Source organism: Lemur catta, chromosome 3 (genome assembly GCF_020740605.2).
Source record: "Lemur catta isolate mLemCat1 chromosome 3, mLemCat1.pri, whole genome shotgun sequence".
Taxonomy (NCBI): Eukaryota; Metazoa; Chordata; class Mammalia; order Primates; family Lemuridae; genus Lemur; species Lemur catta.
In genome coordinates, this window is record NC_059130.1 from 117,602,661 (window position 1) to 117,627,063 (window position 24,403).

The 24,403-nt window shown below is 38.6% G+C and overlaps 1 protein-coding gene across 4 annotated transcripts in view; it reads right to left on the reverse strand.

The window, feature by feature from the left end:
- Positions 1 to 24,403, reverse strand: part of PRDM2 (PR/SET domain 2) — a 113,863-nt gene that overhangs the window by 79,338 nt on the left and 10,122 nt on the right. For all 4 annotated transcript variants that reach the window (XM_045548675.1, XM_045548676.1, XM_045548677.1 and 1 more), the window contains 3 exons: positions 20,060 to 20,133; positions 4,251 to 4,368; positions 2,185 to 2,288 (listed from right to left, as the gene is read on the reverse strand). In XM_045548675.1, coding sequence (XP_045404631.1) covers positions 2,185 to 2,288; positions 4,251 to 4,368; positions 20,060 to 20,068 — 231 coding nt within the window. In that variant the 5' untranslated portion in view covers positions 20,069 to 20,133. The remainder of the gene's footprint in view (positions 1 to 2,184; positions 2,289 to 4,250; positions 4,369 to 20,059; positions 20,134 to 24,403) is intronic.

Sequence of the window (24,403 nt, forward strand, 5' to 3'; positions counted from 1 at the left end):
CATTCGGATGCAAGTCTGAGGATAAGACCAGGGTTGGAATAAATTAATGGGAAAAGACTAAGTCTTACTCAATTTTCATTTTCTTCTTAAAGACACAGGTACATTATAATTTATTTTTCCTATACTTTGCCATATGCATACTTATGTATATATCATATCTACTTTTATTTTAACAGAGCAAAAGGTTTAAAGGTTTCTGTATCAAACATATACCTACTAGCCAGAACTACCTGAATGAGATCCAGATTTTTTTTAATCGCAGGAAGGAAAAGCCAGCTTTGATAAGAACTAAATCTTTAAACCTGACTATAAAGAACCAGCACTATCACAAGGATTTGTAAACTGTAGTAGTGCAGTATATAAGAAGCATCTTAAATTAACAATGGAATGTTAACAAGTTTATTATGGAAACTGAGTCCCTAATATGTCATGGTTCCAAATTATAATTTGTCAATAAGCTACTATCAAGTCATACTATCCATGAATTTCAATGCAAATGAAGCTTAATTTACCAAAAGCACTATTTAATAATTTATACAACACGCTCAACAACATCAAATTGTTATATTGGGTAAAATAGGCACTATTAAGTTTAATATTAATGGCATTTGTTCAAGCGTAGTGTTAAACACACAGAACTAGCATAAGCATTTTCCGGTTCCTTAACATTATCCTCACTAAAATTAGTGTTAACCTAGTGAGCATATTTGTCAGTTTCCCTTGTAAAACATTTAAAATTAAAAATGTAGTTTATTTGGGAGTATAACTCTGTGGTCAAGACATTTTTAATCATGCAGGCAATATCTTTAGTAATTAATATTTTTTAGCTAGACAGTTTTTCTACAACTAGAGCACCTCAAAAGTGGTAAAATAACATAATGTAATGATTCTCTTCGTAAATCCTCATTTCCTAAGCGGCCCCTTCCCCGTTAAGAGTCAGAAGATACATTACAACAGATTCACAAGAAACTCAAAATTACTGGGAGAAACTGTCAGATTTTTCAAGTTAAGAAACACTGCTTATAGCATTAAGAAAAATAACAACATACCTCAGACATACAAATGTCAGAACTTCTTGATGGAAAGTGGCACACATTTCCTAGCCATATTTTATTTTTAAGCTTTTATATGTTTCTATTTTTTTTCACAGTTGGCCATCTTTTTATCCATAGGCTTTCATATGTTAACGTGTGAAAAAAACAGATGTAATTCAATTCAGATAATCTGATAGGAATGCTTTTCCTTACCACCCAAAAACTTAGCTTCCTTTAAAAAGGACTTACACCATGGAGTTCCTTTAAGAATGTGAGGAGCTTCCGGAAGGGCACTGACCTAAACTAAATTCAACAGAAATGCTGAATTTCCATGCAATACCCCAGGGAACAACATCCTAATCAAATATTTTTTGCTATCCTCATTTTTTAAATTAAGGATTGTTGAGCCCAGAGGTTAAGTACCCTGCTCAAAGTTAGGAAGCTAGAGGTGGGATTTGAACCCAGGCAGTGTAATGAACACCTTGCTAATCCTCTCCCTGAGGCAGATGCATTCTGATTCTGCATCTACAGGCCTCTCAAACAGGGGCCCCACAGGGAAGGACAGTTCATCTCTGTTTCCTGACTGCTTCTCCTCTCAAAGGAGCAGGCTAATTCTCTGTTCTGTCTTCCAGGATTGTTGTGAGAACACAAAATTAATAGAAGACTTTTGAAAAATTAAAAGCTCTATATAAATGTGCCATGTGCTAAATATATCCAACTCTGAATACCCTAGCGACACAGAAATTACTTTCGAAAATATAGAGGAGAATCTAATGGTGTTTTCTCTGCAGCCACCCTGGAGTGTCTTTTATGGTGTTTATCTGGAAGCCTGTAAAGTGACAGACCATCACACAGGAAGTCAAGGTGTTAGCTGCAAAGCAAAACACCCCGACAAGGCAATATAAAAAAATAGATTTGACATTTATTGCTGAGGACAGCCAAGCAGTTTCAAAATACAAAAGCATATATAAATAGCAGTCTGTATCCAGGGAAACACATTTTTCCTTTAATAAAAATATTCTTGATTTTAAAGAACACATTAAAATGATTGTTTTAATTTTGAAATATCAAATCCTGAGAGAACAGGATAACGATTTCTTTAAAATATATATAGAACTCTGATAAACAAAGAACCAGAATTCTTTCTTACCTCCCACATGTATACATTATTCTTAACCTGAGATCTTTTTTTCTTATCACCAACAAATGGCCCAAACTTTTTGCCTTTTAAAATTGGTTTAGTGGCCCAGACACCTAGAAAATAAAACCAATATTTTTATAACTTATTGTGGTTATTTTAAATATTAAAAGCATTAAAATTAATTCAGCTTCACAAAATGGTTAAAAGGCTGGACTGCCTAAAAGCAAGATGCTAAATTAACTGAGAACAAGTCAAATTAAATCGAGTCCTCAATGGGGATTTTTATTTTTCTTCTTTATTCTCTTCCTGTATCTTCCAAATAGTCTGTAAAGAACCTATATTGTTTTATAATTAGAAAAGAATGTTTTATATTTGTTTTTAATTTTTGCATCTAAAACTACCCATGCTGTACAATCACAAATATTTGAATAACACAATCACAACTGAAGAGAAGAAATACTGGAATGGAATGAAACTGCAAATAATTTTTAAACTCCTCTTTCTGCTTTTCTACAGATTCCAAATTATTTCTAATGAACATGAGCTGTTTTTACAAAGGATTAGAAATACAGTTTTATGAATAAATATTTTTAAAGCTCAATTGCTTAAAGTGGAAAACCCTCTCCTCCCTAGCTAAGCTTCCTGAAAACCTAGTTACTGGAACAACTCGCTTTACAGAGTTTCAAATAGCCAAAATATATGTTCATCCATAGTATTCTTAGGGTTATTCTATTCTCTCCGCTCTGACCATAAAGCAAACAGAAACGATGAGGAAGCAGTCAGTACCACAGCAGGAGCCTGCCCCAGGAGTTCAGGGAACTGGCACACGGTATCACTTTGGACAGGTTCCCTCATCTTTTAGCCTCAATTTCCTCAAGTACAGAACGTGGCATGGAGGCTGGGCCAGTCCTGTCCAGCTGGGATGTACAAATTCTACTTTTCTGTAAGTCTGCTATAAATTACGTCAACACACCACTATCAATTAGTTAAGCTGTAAAATGAACCACTTTCATTTGAATGATATAAATACTCAGGGCCTGGTGCAGCATAATCCCAGCACCTTGGAAGGCTGAGGCAGGAGGATTGCTTAAGCCTAGGAATTTGTAAAAACTTTAAAGAAAATTAGCTGGGAATAATGGTGCATGCCTGTAGTCCCAGCTACTTGGGAGGCCAAGGAGGGAGGGTCCCTTGAGCCCAGGTGTTCAAGGTTACAGTGCTCTATCACTGCGCCACTGCACTCCAGCGTGGGCAGCAGAACAAGACCCTATCTCTAAAAATAATAGTAATAATAACATAAATACTCAAATTGCTCACTGAGTAACTTTTCAATGAGAATTAGGAAAGCATTTATTAAAAATTTATTCATATATATATATATATATATAAAAATTAGAATATCAGAAGTATATCTTAAAAAAACAACAGACAAGATATAAACATGATATATTCCAAGACTGTATTTTGACAAAATTTTTATAATTTACTTCTTTAGCCTTCTCCCTAAAGATTAGGCACAAAGATCAAACACACACAAGCGTGGTTTGTATTCAACAAGAAATCCCAGCCAGAAGCATTCAGATCCACTCAGGTCATGTCTTTCATTTAAATATCTACTGAGGGTCCATAAACTGTCTGGTACTGGAGACATAAAGATAAATAAGAAATAAAGGTACTCACAATCAATGATGGGGACAGATGTAAAAATAATTATAAAATAATCAGTAAAGATAGTAGCATAATTATACTCAAATCACGGTGAAATCAGAGAGGAGGGAACAACACATTCTGTGGGAAGAGGCCCAGGGAGACTCAGAGGAGGGGGACACTTGGGCAAGTCACAAAGGATGGGGTACGTGTGTGTGTGTGTGTGTGTGTGCGTATGTGTTCCTGGTTTTATTTTTCTAATCTATGTCCAACCTGGATTCTTGACTGGAAAATGCATAAACACCACACAATCTTCTAAGTCGGGGTAAACGTGTTGCTGTTGTGGTGCACTCCCGACCCTACATGCCGCCCAGAAAGCCTCAGCATGGCCTGCCCTTTGCTGCTTCTCATTCTGCAACCAGAGCACTCACCAATCCGGGTCTTGTCAACAGCAGACGGGTAAAGCCTCACTTCCTCTGGAAGTCCTCGCAGCACGTGTTCAGGTACCTCGGCCAGTGTCTCAGTGGCTGCCACAGGCTCAGTAGCGTTCTACAAGTCAAAACATAGAAGCATCATTATAGCAAAAGGAAGAAAACTCAAGCAGCGGGGCTTTTTTCCAGTACAGTACACAAATATGCAAAACTATGACGGAAACCTGTAGCTGGCAAGCCAGGCCAAAGCACTTATTAAAAATTGTGATGTCAAGCAGTTCAGGAGCTGCTTTGATGCTTGTTTGTGAGTGTCCAAAGGAAGCCACTGCAATCTCCAAGCATGTCTGTGTTAATCTATTTTGTTCCAGCCACCTGTAGCCATTTCTAAAATATAAAAATCTCTGGCATCATATTGCTTTAAACTCAAATAGAATCTGGCAGCAAAATACAGCTTAGGCTTACTTTTAAATCAAAGGCTACCCATCTGCACGTTAGCACTTTTAGAAAATAAAAATCAATATTCCCCACTTAAATGCATACTTCCAAGCACACACCGTGAAGGCCATCCTGGCAGTCCCATCCTGCCCCATCCGTGCATCCCCCCAGCAACAACCCCCAACTTGACCAGGGCTTGAACATTCCACCTAAGAGCAGAGCAACACTACAACTTACTGGGTTTTATTTATTTATTTATTTATTTTACAACTTACTGTTGTCCCTCACTGGAAATGCAACCTTTCCAGGAAGCAGTAATTTACCACTGTTTACCAAGTCACTAAACAGCAGTCACCACGATATCAGAAAATCACTAAAAAATAGAGCATTTTATACAATTACTTATCAAAGTTGAGGCTGGAATTCATTGTAATCCTAAGAAATAATAATACTATAAGATATGTACGTATGTAAGGAAGAGAGAGATCTGAGCCAACTGGTATAACATGACTGTTATTTTAAAAACAACTTTCAAATCAAAGAAAACCAAGTGTCTAGTAAGTACCACATATACCCTAAAGCACTGATGTGCATATCATGACGCTGCTAAGAACGGTAGGTTTTGTGGTCTGAGTGTGTTTTATTTCACTGCAAAGGGAAACATTTCTCAAAGACTTTCAAAGGAACCAACATAGGCAAAAAGCAAACTCTAAGCTAAAATGATTATTTTTTCCCAAAACAATGAAACTCTTATAGGTTTAAAGAATATTATGTACCAAGAAAAGAATACCATCTAAATTTGCATATTCCTAGCATTTCAATTTTGGGGTTTTTTTAATGTCCACAGGCTGCTTCAAGAGAAATAAACCCCACAGTGATTACGAACACAGTCGCCTACGCCCTGGCCTACTTCAGCTGGAAACCCTGAGAGAGGGCACCCACAGACGGTTGTCTCCGGCTTCATCTCAGGGCCAAGCCAACAGTGCACACACCTCAGAGGCACAACGTTTGGTTCCCGCTTGATTTACACCTTTGTCCTGACAAAACCCCCAAAATGCTATCCAAAACACAGGAGTATCAAATTCACCCCAGAAAACGGTCTTGTGGTACTTTTAATTAGCCAAAGTGTAAATAAATTAAGCATAGACATTTCTCACTTCTAAATATAGTATCTCCAGTTTTAAAATTTTAATCTATTAGCTGGATTTTTGGAAATGTGAACAATTTTTTTCCAAAAGGAAGAAGGGTATTAAATTGTATCCTAGCCTACATAATGATTATTTCACAACACTGATAAATTAGTAGTATCAATTAATAAGTATTAGCCAGAGTTATGAGTCCTATCAGCATGGCCATTTAGTACAGTAAAATGGAGTTTTCTTCTCCTTTCTCAGATGGGACCCTAAGCAAAGACGTACACCATTTAACCTCCCTAGAAGCATAGCACTTTGAAAAGACAGCCTGTCTGTGAACCTAAACTGATACATCCAGGCACTGTTACAGAAACACTAATAACAAATACTTACTGAGAACTTCCTCAGTGCTAGACATTGTGCTAACCATCTTACATGCTTGACAGAGTACTTCAACAGCCTCCCCACACACACAGAGGAGGAAACTGAAGCTTAGGGACATTGCCGAAATTGCTCAAGGCCTAGATCTGAACCTGTCTGACTCTACAGCCTAAACTAGTAACCACTGTGGGGTTTCTGCTAGAATATAATCTGAGAACATCTGCCCTAAAACTTCCAGACCTCCATGGAAATGTCAGCAGGATGGTACCTAAGGCAGGAATGCTCATTCCCACTGGAAATTTGTAATGAGTATAAATTGGAAACCACATAAAATATCTGAAACACTCAAGAATATAAAGGACCTGGCAGAGCTACCACAGGAAAACGAAAGAAAAATTCCTATGCGTTTGCCTGCTTCAGGTTAACCCACTATTTTTAATTTGGATTCATTAACCTCGTAGAGGAAAGCTTTTCCTGTTATGATAGTGTCCTTCATACTCCGATGGGACTCACCTACAGTAGGAGGACCTCAATTCACAGCATCCCAATCCAGATTCGGAGCAGCCCCAGGCCCCTCCCACCTCTCTGGCTGTTGGAATCTCTACTGCAGTGGCTGTGGCTGCACATTGCCTGAAACGTTTCTAGAAAAGCAATGATTCTAGAAGTAGAAGAAGGTAGGCCCGTGGGTTGGCCTTCTTAAATAGAACCCTCCTCTCTTCTTCCTTATTTCTCCTTCATAGTTCTTATGAGAATTTTAAATAATTATTTGTGTAACTCTGTGTGTCACGTGTGCCTCCCCGGAGGGTGCAGTGAAGACAGATGTGTCTATCTCGTTCAGCGCTGCGGTCCCCGTGCTCAGCAGTAGGCCTGGAATGTTTGGTGTCACTTAAATACCTGAAAGACTACAAGACTCTTTGTAAGCTAACTTAAAGCTTTTTTTGGGAAAAGCGAGGGATAGAAATAAATAAGTAAATAAAATAGCAGGGTCAGTATTTTCTTGACATGTGCCTGATTTATTGAATCTGAAGTATTCTTCTGGGTCAATGTAAGAATCCTTTTTTAGAAAATATGATATGCTCTCAATTCCAAGCAACCAATTTACAAGTAAACCTTTAGAACAAAAGAACGTTAAAAAAAAAAATTCTCTGCCCACATACTCACAAACTGGATCTCCTTTTTTTACACATATCCAGATGGTATTACATGTAAAATCATGCTCTAAACAGGGTCATCTTGGTTCTTACACTGAAGAATCACAATCTGATCCTGGGATTACTTCCCGGATCGATCTTATCTAAAAGAAGTTGCAGCATCTACTCAATTAATTTATTAAAATATTTCTGAGTCCTCCTGTGGGCCAGCAATGTTCTCGATAATCCATCCCTCCAGTGAGGAGCGCAGACAAAATCAAATACTACAATGCCTGAGGCTCCGTAGAAAAATCAAGCACAGAAAGGGGACACAGCAATGGAGATGGGAAGAGGTGTCGTTTCAGACAGAGTGCTTAGGACTAGAAAGGGAACGGTGTGACAATACGGGGGAAACATGCCAAGAGGAAAACAAGGACCAAATCCCAAGTTGGGGGAAACCTGGTGGGCTCACAGAGCATAAGGACAAAAAGACCAATGTGTCCGAAGCAGAGAAGGTGAGAGATGCCGCTAGGGCTGAGGTGGGAGGGGCAGGCAGGGGTAAGGCTGAGAGAGAAGCATGCCCGTTTGCCCCTCTACAATGAGTGGAGGAGACCCACCAGGCAGAGCGCTAAGCACAAGCTCAGCCAGGCACCCGACCCAGAGCCGCGCTAGGAGGCCCTTTGCTTTGTGGCCACGTCTCCCAGCACCCCCATCCTTGCTGCCCCTGCATAGAGGCACTTTCCTGTCTTAGGGGTTTTTAACACTTACTGATAGTATGGAAGAAGCTAAAGGACTTCTCTGCTTTCCTATTAGGTAGACTGCAATGAGGACTTGTTATTTGACTGCTTAATGAAGTACAGTCTCCTAACATGTATCAACGAATGGATCTGAAATAGCAGGCATTAAATTTAATGTGTTAAATTTAAGTTAATTTAATAAGTTAGTTATTAACTATTAATTGATCTCATTAATCTGATGTTTCCAACTTTCTACCTCAAACTTAAAGAAAGTCACTATTCCCTCCCTTCCCCAATTAATGGCCAAAGCCCCTCTCCTTCACTCAGCCCACCAATCATTACAAATACTTCCCCCGTGCCTGCTCAGGCCTGGGTCTGTGCTGGGCAGTGAGGACACAACACTTAAAAGCTGATCAAGGCTCCCGCCCCATGAAGCCCACTGGCTAGACGAACTGCTCTGTTCCTGCTACCTAAGACAAGAAAGCTTACCAAGATTTTGATTCGCCAGTTTTGACCTTGCGGGGGAGCCTCTGAAGGATCCTTCTACTGTGTTCCCCTGACACCTTTCCTTTGACCCAGGATGACCTTCCCATGCTGGACGGGGTGAGGAGCTTAGGGAGTATAATATCTACTCCTGCCTCTAGGCCAAGACCTGTGCTTATCACCTTACACACATTACCTCATTTAATCCTCACAACAATAATAATTACAGCTAACAAGGACGGAGCGCTCAGCATACGTCAGACACGATCCCAACCACTCTGTACCACCTCACTTAATCTTTACACTACCAATTGCCATAGGTACTTTTACGTTCCCCATTTTACAGACGAAACTGAAACTTGCTCATAGTCACAGCAAATGGCAGAGCTAGGTAATTCCAACCCAGACAATCTGGCTTCGGGGTCTGGACTCCCAAATACTATGAGCAGCCCTGTGGAGTAACCTTCCCAGGCTACATAGTTTTAAAGTAGTGGAGCCAAGATAAAAATCCAGACAGTCAGACTCCAGAGTCCACATTTCAACCACTAACCCAGTGGTGTCTCATACCACGTAAGTCCAGGGACGCTGGGAAATCCCTTTCGGGGCTCCACAAGGTCAGAGCTATTGTTATAACAACACTAAGATGTTATTTGCCTTCTTCACTCTCAGGTGTGCAGACTGGAGTTTTCTGGAGGCTATGATGTGTGATGATGTCATCATTCTGATGGCTAATGAAGTGTGCCATTGCTTAATTTGGGGTTTTAAAATTTTCTGATTTACGAATAAGGCCTGTAGTCTAACCAACATTATTATACCAAATCAGTTTCCTGGTTTCAATATTGTTCTGCAGCAATGTAAGATGTTGCTGCTGGAGAAAGCTGAGTGAAGAAGAGTACACACAATTCTACTATGTTTGCAACCTCCTGTGAATCTATAGTTATTTCAAAATAAAAAGTTTTTAAAATGTATTTTAATTTCTAACATGATAAACACCCACAGATATAACACACATCAATTTGAGAACCGCTGCACTGAGCTGACCTGCCTCCAATCTGCTGCTACGTCTCCTCTCAGGGCTGTGAAGCAGAGGACCAGATTCTTAGAGACAAAACTGACAAGAGCAGAGTGGAGGGGGGAGGGCTCGATCTACACATCATGCCCCGCCTCCCCTTCTTCCTGAGTACAACTGTAGGGGGCTGCTCCCTGAAAACAGGCACAAGGGTCTCTTTTATTTAAAGGGTTTAACTGCTAATCTCTAAATCAGAAGAAGCAAAATACACCAGAATAAACCGGGATAAGTTGCAATGGCTTCAGAGTATTAAATGCGACAACTTACTGTTAATGCCTGTAAGGGCTCCTACAAGGGAAGGAGAAAAAAGCAGAAGAGAGTTCTTACTCTCTGCTTTCTAAACCCCAGGGTGGTGGGGCTAAGACCACAGCAAGGAAGAGAGATTACTTAAATGCCAATTTGCATTTGTATTCTAGGCCTCTGCCCTACTCAGAGGACACCTTAGCCTCCTAGAAGCCTGTCCCCACTATCCCGGGTTACACCACTTCCCAACTAGCAGCAGTTTGCATTTTGTAAGCCCTTAGGGTTGGCTTGGTTAATTACCTCTCCACAAGAGGCAAGTTTAGGGCATAGCACAGGCAGGTTCTGTTTCACCTGGCCTGGCACAGGGTGCCCAGCTCAGAGCAGCGGTCTCTGTGAACAGTCAGCTGCCAGGAGGTCTGGGCACAGAGAGGTGGGTGTAAGAGGGATTCAGACCAAACCAGTTGTGGAGTCCATGGGAATGGAAGAGATGCTTCAAAGGAAGCAGAGAATGAGAGAAGAGCAGAGAACAGAGCCCTCAAGATGCCTTTATCTAAGAGTGAAATGTAAGAAAAGGAGCAGCAAAAGAGTCATAGCTCAAGAAGTCATCACAGAGGCAGAAGGGACACCAAGTGCGTGGTGTCAGCAAAGCCAGGAAAGGAATCCAGGAAGAGAGTGGTCGACAGTCAAATGCTGCTGTTAAATCTTCAAAATCTGTCGTATCTGATCCCTTTCTCCAGTTCCCACTGCCATCGTCATCTTCAAACCTGAAATTATACATCATGAGGCCTGAGCAGTCCAAACGAAAGTGCTGAGGAGAGAAAGGGTTGCCATGACCAGGAACAAAAAGAGGCCACTGTGGCTGGGTCAGAGTGAGCCAGGGAGAAAGCAGAGGGAACTGCCACCGGGACCTGCAGACCCTGGAAGCCAGAGAAAAGGGCTGGACACATTCAGAGAGCAGAGGGACACCACTAGGGGTCTGGGCAGGGGAGTGACACGTGATGAGGTTTTCTGGCTCACGGTCTACTCTACATGCAACTTCTCCAAACCCTCTGTCTTCTTCATTAATCATTCTATTAAGCTGCTCATGCAAAGCGCTTTTTAAAAACATTCTAAATAAAATCCAATATTCCTCTACAACCAGAGACCCTCAAGGTTCAAGAGAAGCAAAGAAAATCAGGTACCTGTGGGCTTCCCCTTCTCACTCTCCAGAAGATTCTGATATAAGGTGCGACTGGGGTGTGGATGGGGATGGAAATGGGGTGGTTGGAAGGGTGGGACAGGGCAAGGAGAAGTACAAATGGGGTAGGATGAGGGGGGCTGGGAGGTAGGTAACAATTGGGCAGGGGTAAGCAAGAGAAGGAGCTTTCTGCTGCCTCCCAGTAAGGCTGTTACTGGTGAGACTGAGTTGCAACTTCTCAAACTATCTTCATCCAAAGCAGCAAACCATAGGGCTACAGCCTTTGAAGTCAGACAGGTTTGTATGGTATACCCATGGCTTTATTTAAAAAATTCTGTTGGAAGAAATCACAGAAAACTCCCCATTTTGCTCTTAAAGTTCCTCCCTGGCCCACATAGGCATCTGGGTCTTTCTCAGTTCAGGCTTTCATCTGGCAATGCCCCCAGCCACTGGTCCTCCTGGCCTCAATTCTTCTGACCAGTCAATATCTTCTGCATCCTTCTAAGTCAAGTTCAAATCCCAGCTCATCCATGAAGGCATTCCAAGAACTCAGAGTGATGGCTCGCCCTGCTCACTTCCTGGATGGCCAGTTTATGTTCTGTAAGGACAGCACTCAAGGTCTGCAGAGAATAGTTCGATGGGGAGAGAAAGTGCTGGTAAGGAGGTTTCTGTAATGGTCCAGACAAGGGAAGTTTGGGTCTGAATTCAAGCAGTAACAGTGACTAGAATGTATTTGACAGGGCATAATCAGGACTTGGTTATGGGTTGAAAATAATAATGATAATAAATAATAACTTATACGGTGTTTCCGATATGCCAGGCACTAGCCTAAGTGCTTTACATTTATTAACTCATTTACTGTTGACCATGACCACGTGGGGTGGGCACTATCACTATCCTTATTTAACAGAAAAGAAAGCTAAAATGAAGAAGTTGAGGGGCTTGCCCAAGGTCACACACCCAGAGCTGAACATGAGAGTGAGTCAAAAGGTAACAAAGGTGGCAGAGCTGAATAATCCTACAACTTCTTCTCTACCAACATGCTAATATCAGAACAACGTAAAAGGTAAACCTTCTTGCCACAAGTTCCTTCCAGTTATTTAAGAAAATGCTATTTGGGTTGTTAATTTGTTTTCAAATTTCAGAAATGATCTAATATTTTCATTCACAAAAGCAAAGTCCCAGATTTTATAAAAATCGCTAATTTATCTAGTAAAACACATGACTCAAAATGAGATTTTAAGTGCCATCATTATTCATTCAGCATGTTAATTTCCTAAACCACATATTTATTAATAATTGAGATTTAAGTCATAACAGAAGTCTTTTTTTGTCTGAAAAATCAAATTTGTATTCATAAGTATCTAGAAAAATATAATTCTATATTAATAATATGCTAAAACAGTGAAAATGGTTTCAATTTTTTACACCATAGATATTTTTAGGATTAGAGGGTATACTAACTAAAATGAAAGATAGCCATCCAGGGGTTTCACCAATTCTTCAGAATTAGGACTGTAAATAGATTAATCTAGATGGTCAGATGGTCTCCTATAAAATACCTCTACTGCAAAAAGAATGAACTACTGATACACACAATAATGTAGATGAATCTCAAAAACAGTACTCTGACCACAAAAAGACAAACACAAAAGAGCATGTACTGGATGATTCCATTTCTACAAAACCCTAGAATAGGAAAAACCAATCCATAGGGACAGAAAGCCGATCAGTGGTTGCCTGGGGTAGGAGAGGACTAATTGCAGAATGGCAAAAAGGAACTTCTTGGAGTGATGGAATTGTCCTATGACTTGACAGTGGTTAGCAGTTACACAAGCGTACACATCTGTCAAACTCATACAATTAAAAGTTATGTTTTACTTCATGCAAATTACACTTCAAAGCTGATTTTTAATGTCAAATAACAAATAAATTCTACATTATCATCTTTAAATCATGTTAAAATGAAATTTAAATGCACTAAAAAATAGTTTAAAGGACAAAAATACCCTTGCAATAGAAAAAAATTTTAATTATGATTTTTTTTTTTAATCCCAACTCAAAACCTTCCAAGGTTTCCCATCTCCCTGGCAAAATCTACTCTGGTCCTTACGATGACCACGGAGCTGACCCCATACCTCTTTGACCACTCACCCTACCTCCCGCCTCTGCTCCAGGCACATGTGGCTGCAGAATCAGCGTCTTCCACACCCTTAGGCAAATGTCCCCTGCAATTATTAAGGTAACTCTGCTCTATAACACTGACATTGGCTCTTTTTATATAAGGCTGCAAGCACCATCTTACAGGGTCAACATGTACAAATGTTTTTACTTTTAAAAATATATAAAAATGAGCAAGTTTTACTGGTGTTCCATTTAAATTTATATAAGTAACTCCTTTTCCACTCTTCACCTAGAGAATTACCAGAAATTATTCTATCAGTTTTAACCTATTATTTAAAGCATTTAGTTTCTTAAATATTGATTTGATCAAAACTAATAGTGGAGAAACAACAGTAGGTGACAGAAAAGATCATATTCCATATTCTTTAATATCAAGAACATTTTTTATTTCAAAGTATTATGGGGGTACAAATATTTTTAGTTACATGGATCACTTTTATAATCCTTGAGTCATGGTTATAAGTGTGCCTGTCACCCAGATAGTGTTTGTTCACTGTAAGGGTTAGGTAAGTTTTCGTCCATCCCCTTCTCCCCCTCCCCCCTGCTTGATTTCAGTTAAGTTTTGCTTCCCTCTATGCACATGTGTGCTTATTAGTTAGTTCCAATTTCATAGTGAGTATGTGTGGTATTTGTTTTTCCATTCTTTAGATATTTCACTTAGGAGAATGGTCTCCAGTTCCATCCAGATGGTTGCAAAAGGTATTTATTCAATTTTTTTATGGCTGAATAGTACGCCATGATGTACATATACCACATATTATTCATTCATTCATGAATTGATGGGCACTTCGGGTTGATTCCACATCTTTGCAATTGTGAATTGTGCTGCTACAAACATTCAAGTGTAGGTGTCTTTTTTTTTTTTTTTTTTTTTGAGACAGAGTCTCACTTTGTTGCCTGGGCTAGAGTGAGTGCCGTGGCATCAGCCTAGCTCACAGCAACCTCAAACTCCTGAGCTTAAGGGATCCTACTGCCTCAGCCTCCCGAGTAGCTGGGACTACAGGCATGCGCCACCATGCCCGGCTAATTTTTTCTATATATACTTTTAGTTGTCCAGATAATTTATTTCTATTTTTAGTAGAGACGGGGTCTCGCTCAGGCTGGTCTCGAACTCCTGACCTCGAGCGATCCACCCACCTCGGCCTCCCAGAGGGCTAGGATTACAGGTGTGAGCCACCGCGCCCGGCCTGTAGGTGTCTTTTTGATAAAATGACTTCTTCTCCTTTGGGTAAATGCCCAGTAGTGGGATTGCTGGATCAAATGGTAGGTCTCCTTTTAGTTCTTTGAGGTATCTCCATACTGTTTTCCATAGAGGTTGTACTAATTTGCAGTCCCACCAATAGCATATAAGCATTTCTTTTTCTCGGCATCCATGCCAACATCTATTATTTTTGTACTTTTTAATAAAAGCCATTCTAACAGGGTTAAGGTGATATCTTATTGTGGTTTTGATTTGCATTTCCCTGATGATTAGTAATGTTGAGCATTTTTTCATGTTTATTGGCCATTTGTCTATCTTCTTTTGAAAAGCTTCTGTTCATGTCTTTTGACCACTTTTTGATGGGGTTGTTTGATTTTTTCTTGCTGATTTTCTTTAGTTCCTTGTAGATTCTGGTTATTAGCTCTTTATCAGATGTATAGCTTACAAATATTTTCTCCCATTCTGTAGGTTGTCTATTCACTCTGTTGATTATTTCCTTAACTGTGCCAAAGCTTTTTACTTTAATCAAGTCCCATTTATTCATTCTTGTTCCTGTGATTGCCATTGGGGTCTTCTTCATAAATTCTTTGCCTAGGCTATTATCTAGATGAGTTTTTCCAACATTTTCTTCTATAATTCTTATGGTTTCATGCCTTACATTTAAGTCATTTATCCATCTTGAATTAATTTTTGTGAGTGGTGAGAGATATGGAGCTTGTTTCATTCTTCTGCATGTGGCTATCCAATTTTCCCAGCACCATTTATTGAATAAGGACATTTTATAGTATATTCATACTAAGATATACATTATTGCTACAATAGACTAATAATCATCACCATAGTAATTGTTACAAGCACAAGAATCATTAAGTATTAAAACACTCTAAAATTCTATGAACAACTCTTCTTTGTTTAGAAGTGCAAACATGACTAAGCTACTATTCTGGAGCAAACAATGGAGAAAAAATCAAATAAGCCTCAGTTTACTGAAATAGCATTAAATTGTATTTGGTTAAGGAATGAATAGGACTGCAATAATAATATACAGATGGGAACCCAGAACAAGAAAATCTTATATACCATCTTTCAAAAGAACAGCAGTAAGATGAGTTATGAAATATAAAAAAGTACCCTCTTTCAAAAGCTGGCAGATCCATTAAGTTGTCCAACTGAAGAAACTGTCCTAAAATATTGTGTTTATCTCAATAATAAACAAATATATTGCCACAATCTTGCCCCCTTATAGTTTAGTCTCCACAGCACAGTAAGAGTAATATCCTAAAAATGGAAATCAGCTTGTGTCACTGCTCAGTGGTCCTTTAGGCCCTATAAACCTCATCCTTGCCTCTCACACCAATGCCGTCTTCTCCCAGAGTCCCTAATGGGGCCAAGCTCTAGCCTCTGGCTTACTCTCTGTTCCTGAATCACCAAGCTCATTCCCACCCCAGGGCCTTTGCACTGTGTGTTCACTCTGCCTAGAATTTTCTTTCCCCAGATCTTCATGTATTTATCTGGTTCCTTGTTATTACCTGAGTCTCAGTTCTCCTATCAGTTACCTACTTGGAGCAGCCTTCTCTGACCATGTAATCCAGAGAACCTCCTCCCACATCCACCCTTTATCACGGGACCTTGTTTAATTGTCTTCACAGCACTTTTCACTGTCAGAAACTACCTTGCTTGTCTTCCTGCTTTTTAACTGTCTCCCTCTAGGAGTATGTAAGTTGCAGAGCCCATGCCTACCTAGATCACTGCAGAACCCACAACATTGGGAAGCGGTCTATGTAGGACGAATGAGGGAAGGAAAAAATGAACATTCACAACAACTAAGATAATGAAACTATAAACGGCTTTTCACAATTCTCAGGGTTTGATCTGCAGCATCAAGTGATTAAAAGCTTATTCTGTTACTTGTCCTTAAAACAAGTTTCAAAGGCTAAATTGTTTTGCTACCAGTTAATGGCAATACCATACATTACTGATCAAGATGTAGAATGCTATGATCATAAACCACTACACTGATAGAAAACTATACATATTAATAACGATTTGACTTACACAAAGATTCTTTTTAAAAAAACTAAGTGTGGCTCAATAAATTAGTAATCAAGGCAGATATAATAAATCATTAGGGCTGTCCCCAAATATCTCCGTTCTCCTCTCCTCCTCCCAGGCACGTGATGGGACTGCACTACTCCCTTGACCTTAGTTTTAAGTTAGATGTGCCCATGTGACTTAACTGTGGCCAATTAATGCAAGCAGAAGTGCTGCATATTGAGACAAAGCCTCCATACCCTTGGTGCTTCAGCAACTACAACAGCAGAATCCCACAGTGATCCACACTCAATGTGAGCAAGGACAAGAAATAAACTGCTGCTGTGTTAAGCCACTGAGGTTTTGGACTTGCCTGTAACCTCAGCATGACGTAGCTTATCCTGATGGACAGCAGTTATAGCACAGTGACCAAGAACCTGGGCCCTGGAATCTGACAAGTCTGTGTTTGCATCAGATCTCTTCCACTATTTGAGTGATCAACGGGAAAGCCATGGCCACCTTTGGGCCTTAATGTCTTCATCCACAAAATGAAGGTTTTATAACCTGCACTTTCTAGAGCGGTTACAAAGACTGAATTAATGAGACAATGTTTATACAACGCTTAACATAGTGACTGGCATGTTTGGTAAGCACTCAATAGATAGCAAGTGGTATTAAACTCTAGCATACCTACTCTAAACTACTATGAGCATATTTACATTGTGGAACTTAGCTGGCCTTGGATATTCTATAAAGTATTCCACACTCTTTATCAATGAGAGAGACACAAAGTTCTGAATTGTCCTAGATAAATCTAGTAAAATAAGAAGGAAAATAGTGGAACATCTCATAAGTTAAATATCAGGATGGGTGTGGAACGTTAATGAAGCAAGTAAAGGACATCTAGGACCTGAAAATGGAGAGAAGGGAAAATGAAGTGGGGGAGGAAGTACACTGATTACTCCTTCTGCTCCCACCAGGCATGGGCTCAGTTAGAAGGAACAAAGACTCACATACAAAACAAGCTGGGTTCTAAATTGAGAAGGTAAGAGATATTAAGAAAGGGGTAAGTTTTGAGTGAAGAACAGAAGGGAAGAAAAAGACAGAGAGCCTGTGGGTCTGGGAGGTTTGTGGAGCCCCAGAGCTGGGCGTGGAGTGGGGCCTGGCGAGCTACTACACCAGGACGGACTAGGAACACGTTGATATGGCTGAACACAGCAGTTCAGAATGTGGCTTCAGTAGTCAGTGCATAAATGCTGGCAGGCATTGGACTCTACTGCTTCTTCTAAAGGAATCGCTTGCAAATAATACGGTATGTTCACGCCTAGAATGCTTCAGTTCCTAAAATTCAAATGGCAGGTATATAAAAACAAATTATTCTGTGCTATTGTCTTAGAGCTCATACCTATCATAAGAGAGAGATGTGACGGCTAAAATTTATCAAAGCAATGCTGGTAAGTTCCTAGAGAAAATAATCTAACCTTAAAATAATCATCAGGATTTTAATTATAAGTCAATCTTGTTCAAGCTCAAACTTTTTTATAACTGAATTTTTGTATAGGGTTATTTTGAAGTTTTTCAAGTATTTATTTATCATTTTCACTGGCTGAAAATGAGAGGAAAACCATAAACTGTCCTGAAGTAATTCTTAATTTTTAAAAATTATTGAGACAATTGTTGAAAAGCACTGATAGATTTCATGCCGTGACATAATAATCAGGTCTAAACAGCATACAACTAATATTCTTCAAATCATGAAACTATAACAAAAGATGCTGAAAATTTTACTCATATACAGTGAACAATTTTTATAGTCCTAATAAAAGTTTCATTACTACCAGACCATTTAAATTACACTCAAATCAGAAATGTGCTAACTATTAGAAACATAAGAGGACACTTTCCCACTGATATTTGGCATTTGGCATCAAAGGCAGTCCTATGCAGATCTGGTATTAAAACTTGTCAAGAGCAAAATGAAATTGTAGAAGAGCCAAAAAAAGAAATGGTTGTTGCTACAATTCTTCTGAATGGCTCGCGGGCTTTTCTTAAACACAAGTTTGTTTGTTGTAAGTGAAATATTAAAGCAAAAGTGTGAGGTGTCAAACGAGTCTAAACACACTATAAATATTGCTAACCTAATACTGTACAAGAATTAAGGCATAATTAAGCCTAAGGTTAAAGCTGTAAGCACCTCAAATAAATGACTGCTGAACGGTGATGCAATAAGAATGATAGCACTATTTAGATTCCTCTTTGGAAGCGTTCACGATCATTCTAATCCAGAATCGAGACTCCTCTGACAACAGCTCTTAAACAGTAGAGAAGCAGACTCCTTTCTTTGCTTCACCCCGTTCACGTTAAGAATCAATCTTCAAATTGGAAAATAAATGAAATCTATTTCCATATAACTTTGATGGACGATGATTGTGAAAATCTACTCCAGTCTCTTTTCCCTCCCCCTTCTCACTATTTCAAAAATAATTTGCCTTCAAAAGCATGTCAGTAAATCCGCAAGTTTTAAAATAATAGAAACCATGTGCCCCATGTGTTCGCCAGATTCATTTTTTATGATTTATAGTCCTGTGCATTAAGATAAACATATTCCTGATAAAGACAGTAATGAAAAGATATCAAAAGAATCCCTACCAAAATTTTCACTTCTCTTAATGCAAAACAGAAATGAGTTTATTAAACTTGGCCACCTAATTAAATTGTACTTGTGATCTCTAGTTAGAAGCATCTGTAAATGATAAAAAGGTATCCAAAGTTTCATTTGATGAGGGATACAAAATGTTTTCGAGTCAGAGTTCTAAGGTAAGGACTAAAAAAAATTACATACTTCACAGTTTTACATTTTGTCCTTTGTATTTTAAAAAAAAATGCTTATGAAGATTTTTAAAAGGGAATGTTTCTGCTACCCACAAATTTCTATAACTGCAAATGAAATTATATTGAGACCAGAAAATAAGAATCCTACTCTAGAATATATTAGATCCATATAACCGGTTCTACTTATCAGAACACCCTTGTGGCTACAGAAATATCCATAGCAGAACAGTTTAAACACCAGGTAATCCTGCACCCTCCTGTAAAGAGAAACACATCTTACATTTCAATATCTGCCCTCTTGTTTTTATTTTATGAACAGATTTTTCAAGGACAAATGCTTAAAGTTTCTCATTTGATCGGCCGGGGTCTCTAAAAATAACTTTCAATCTTCCCTTTTCAACAAATGGATTAATTACAAAATAAAAAGTATTAAAAATGAAAGCTTAATAAGCTTCAAAACAAACAAAAACAAAACAAGTCACACTAGAGTGTGGCAGGGAAGAGGTCAAAAAGAAAGTCTTAACTAAAATCCCTAAGAATGAGTCCTCTACTCGGGGATCCACGGAAATGCCAACCCACACCAAAACAATGCACATTCCACTCCACGAACGAACAAATGCACAACATGAAAGCAATGAACTAATTAATGGTATTAAGAAACAAAAATGAAAATCTGGGAGGAATGGAATGTGTGTGTTACTATCTTTTAAAAATCAAAAGCTGGTCTAACATCTAGGTCATATATTTGTATAAATTCTTATTTTTAAACTCACCTGATTCATTTTCAATTCCTGTTGTGTTCTGTAAAGATACACACAACAAAGAAACTTCTTTGATTACATGAGCCCTAAAAAGAAAAACAGACAATTGTAATATGTACCTGCCTACAAATTTACAGTGACTTAAAACCACATACAGAACTGTAGAGTTTGCTCAAAGGGCTATTTATAAAGCAAGTCCATAGATCAACTTCAATCTATGCTGGGAGCTAACTTCTCAGATTTATTATCTACAATAAAATAGATTTCTTGCTAATCTTAACTAGGGCTTCATTGTACTACAACTGAAAGCAGACTCATTAGAATGACATCAAATTTTTGCTTTGGAATTGCATCATTCCTAAGAAGAAATAAATTGGCTTTGTTAACAGAAACACAAAGCATTGCTGAGTACCTTATTATGCAATGTAAGTGTCCTTCTTTTGCTTATATCAATACAGTGTTGACTGTAAACACAATTAGACCCCATTACATTATTTAATTTTTCAAGTTCCTGAAATAGAAAGGTGGATTTACTAACATTAGCCACAGCAGCTCTCTTTGAGGACAGAACAAAAAACTCACAGTAAAATGCAAATGTTTTTATAAAAGATGCTTGGAAAGAGCTACAGTGTTCCATTAAAAATCTGTGTTTGACACACTCATAGTATAGTAAAATAAAAAGATGACAAAATCATTTCTTGTTGATGCATATGACAGAACTGTTTCTAAATAATAATCTCAAAGATTGTCCTTTCTGCAACATATGCCGTAAGAGTCATTTGATGTCATTCGTAACATACGAAAATCATGACACTAAGAACTTCCACTGTAATAGCCTAAATGCCTCTAGCATGCATACATCCACACACCATTGAGCATAATCCCCCTATTTTTTCACGAACTTGGTTATAATAATTTATCTTTCCTTCCTTGATCCACAAGATTCTACTTACATTGAAACTTTATGTTCTAATTGTTAATAACCCAAGGAATATGAAATTTAAAGACATTCTTCATACTGCCTGCCCACTGTCAGAAAGAATAGGGCTTTGACATTTTACCCCAGTTCTTAAGATAGTTGGACTTTCTTTTTCTTTTCTTGAGCTATTTAACCACTCACCTGGTCACCTTTAACAAGCAAAGGCACTATATTTAACTTAGGGCCTGGTCATCTGAACTATTTTTTATTTGTAATTGGCACAAGGAATGTATTCTATGACATTACATCTTGTTAGAGAGCTCAGTACTAGCCAAACCAATGTAAACTCTTAGTAAGTAAATATTCAGTAAATAAAATGTCAGATAATTGAAGGTTAACTCATGAAGTCCATTCTTTTAAATTTTAATATTGAGCATCTTTCTTATATATATTTAACATGTCCTTCCTTAGTAAACATCGTATATTGAATATAATCAATCCTTTTCCATCAGACTTGAGATTGTCATCAAGTTAAAAATGTATATTTTGGTGTAAAACAGTGATGAGGTTAGTAGCCCCTAAGGTGTGACTCCCTCAACCATTAATGTCTACTGACTACCACCGCCTTCCACTAGATGGTCCTGTGTGATACCTTACGCCCCTGGGTCAATGAAATACGGGTTTCACCTTCCATCTTACTAAGCTTTATAGATGGATTTATTACCATTGGCCAAGGGGAGTTTTCTTTGAGGAACAGAACAAAAAATCTGCAAAAAATGCAAATGTTTTAATAAAAGATTTTGGAAAGAGCCATAATGCTTTACCATTTCCCTTGGTTCGTCTTTTCCTTCTCACAAGAATCAACAGTATCATCATAACTATCATTTATGAAGCTTCTCCTGAGGACCAGCAGGCACTGTGCTGCCTTCACATAAATTAGCTCAGGTAATCTTCCCAAAGGCAAGTACAGTACCAGCATCCCCAATTAACAAGACGGATTCAAGGAGGTTAAGCTAATTCAATCAAGGTCTCATAATTTTGGTTCCTGCTATTGCTTCTTAACTACACTTCACCTTCCCTTGAGCACCTACTATGTGTCGGGCCCTGTCCCTGAGCAGTGAACAGAAGGAAGATCCCTGCCCTATTGGGAAGAGACTCATGCATGATAAACAAATACATAAGTAAAATATATGGTATATCAGATAAATGAAAGTGCTGTAGGAAAAAATAAAAAGGCACTATGAAAAGGGAGATATAAATTACAATCTCTGTGTCTATCTCTGTGCCTACAAATCCAACAATCTGGTCAGAGAAGGACCCAGAAGGAGATATCTGCCTAAAGGCAAGGAAATAGAAGAGCTGTGAGCCATGAACGTATGGGAAGAAATGCCATAGGAGAGGGAGGAGAGAGTGAGAAGCCTTGCAGGGCTGGGGCCTGCTGATGCCCAATCTAGGCAAGAGACCATGGGGGCTGGTCCAGGCAGAAGAAGAGATGTAAGAAGTAACTGGATCCTGGATGTATTTTTAAAATAGAGTGCCCAAGATTTGCCGCAGGACACTGAGGTCTGTGTCCGGAGGGCACGGGAGGATGGAGTTGCTGTCTTCCAAGGTGCTGCCTTCTTCTTACCATCTGCCTTTCATCTGCTTTTTCCTCTTTATTTGTCACTTTTCTCTTCTCTTTTCCCCACCTTTTGTCGATGCTGGCTCACAGCACAATTACAACAACTGAGATATCCTGACAGTTGCTACCAGATAACTAAAATGGTAAAGTACTTAAAACATTTTATTCTTTGATTTATTATATCAATGTAAATATTTTCTTTTTTATTTTTTTTTAAAACTCTTGAGAGGACTGAAATAAATCTCAACTTTTTCTTAATAAAAAGTTACAATATAATTCAGATTGTTTCATGATTGATAAGCTTCTGTGACCTTCTATACTATCTTTTCCCTCTTTGTCCAAAGAGGAATGCACTCATTATTTCTTCCCAGAGAAAATAAGATCTTTACGCCTTCTTTTAAAGGGTCTCTATATGTCTGTGTCGGTGGACCCTCCTCTTTACCCCTTCTAATCCTACTTGCTAAAAACCAGATCCTCATTTTTTCTCTCTCCCTCTTCACTCACAACATCGTCAAATTATATATCTTTTTTTTAAGACAGAGTCTCGCTCTGTTGCCCAGGCTAGAGTGCAGTGGTGTCGTCATAGCTCAGAAACTATGCAGCCTCAAACTCCTGCCTCAGCCTCCTCAGCAGCCGGGACCACAGGCACACACCCCCACACTCTGCTAATTTTTGTTATTTTTTGTAGAGAGAGGGTCTTGCTATGTTGCTCAGGCTGGTATTAAACTCCTGGCCTCTAGTGATCCTCCCACCTCAGCCACTGTGCCTGGCATATATATCTAAAATCTTATACAGTATCAAAATCATTGCAAATCTGACATTAATTTCTCAAATGGTATTTTTAAATTAAGTTCTTTATTAAACTATACTAAAAACAAGGGGTGGTAAAAGAAAAGGAGAGAGACTTTGGGCAGAGTCTCTCAGCAGAGGACCATTGCATTTTGGACTGGCCAACTCCTCCTGTAAAAGACCGTCCCTTTCGTTTTGGGCATTTAGCACTGCCCTAAGCAATCAATGGTGGCAGTGCCTCCGATCACTTTGATAACCGAAAATACCCACACCACTAAACTGTAGTAATCATGTGATTAGCCACAATATGATAATGTATTTTAAAGCAACTATAGACTCTAAAAGTTGTTGGAGTAACTAACTCCCTCTTAAGCGAAACTCCTGTGGAAGTGCCCTGGCAATCCTATGTAACATTCATATTCAGTGTTGACTTTAATAGCACTGTTTTTACATACCTACTTAACTAATACATGATATCTCAAGGCCAAGGTTTTATCAAATGTAAGAAAAATGAATGATCAATCCTATCAGCACACAGGCAGAGAGAAACCTTTCCATACATGCTAAAGAATCAAGTGCCTGTGGTTTTCTAATGGTAGATACTGAAAATCTTTGAATCCCTAGGACTTGTCTGACCCTGGCTTATGCCTTAATTTTTTTTTTTTTTTTTTGGATTTCTATGCCTGAACAAACCACCTTGAATATTTCTGCCATACGCCTTGAATAAGTCTACATATCCCTCCTGTTCCACCTTGTTGATATTTATCAGTCCTGGAAGGAGCAGATAACATTCATTAAAAAGATGTATAAATTTAGAGCATGTGAATTTCTTTCACCAACTATACTTCCAAATATTAATAACATACACTCTTAGAAAAATAAGGATTTGGTCTCTATTTTACATATCTAAGGTTTTAATTAATATGTGTGTTTGTACTTTTCAAGATATTGCTTTCAAATTCTAGAACAAATCATCCTTGCAAACATTTAACTTATTAATATCATAAAGATGATTTGATTATAAATG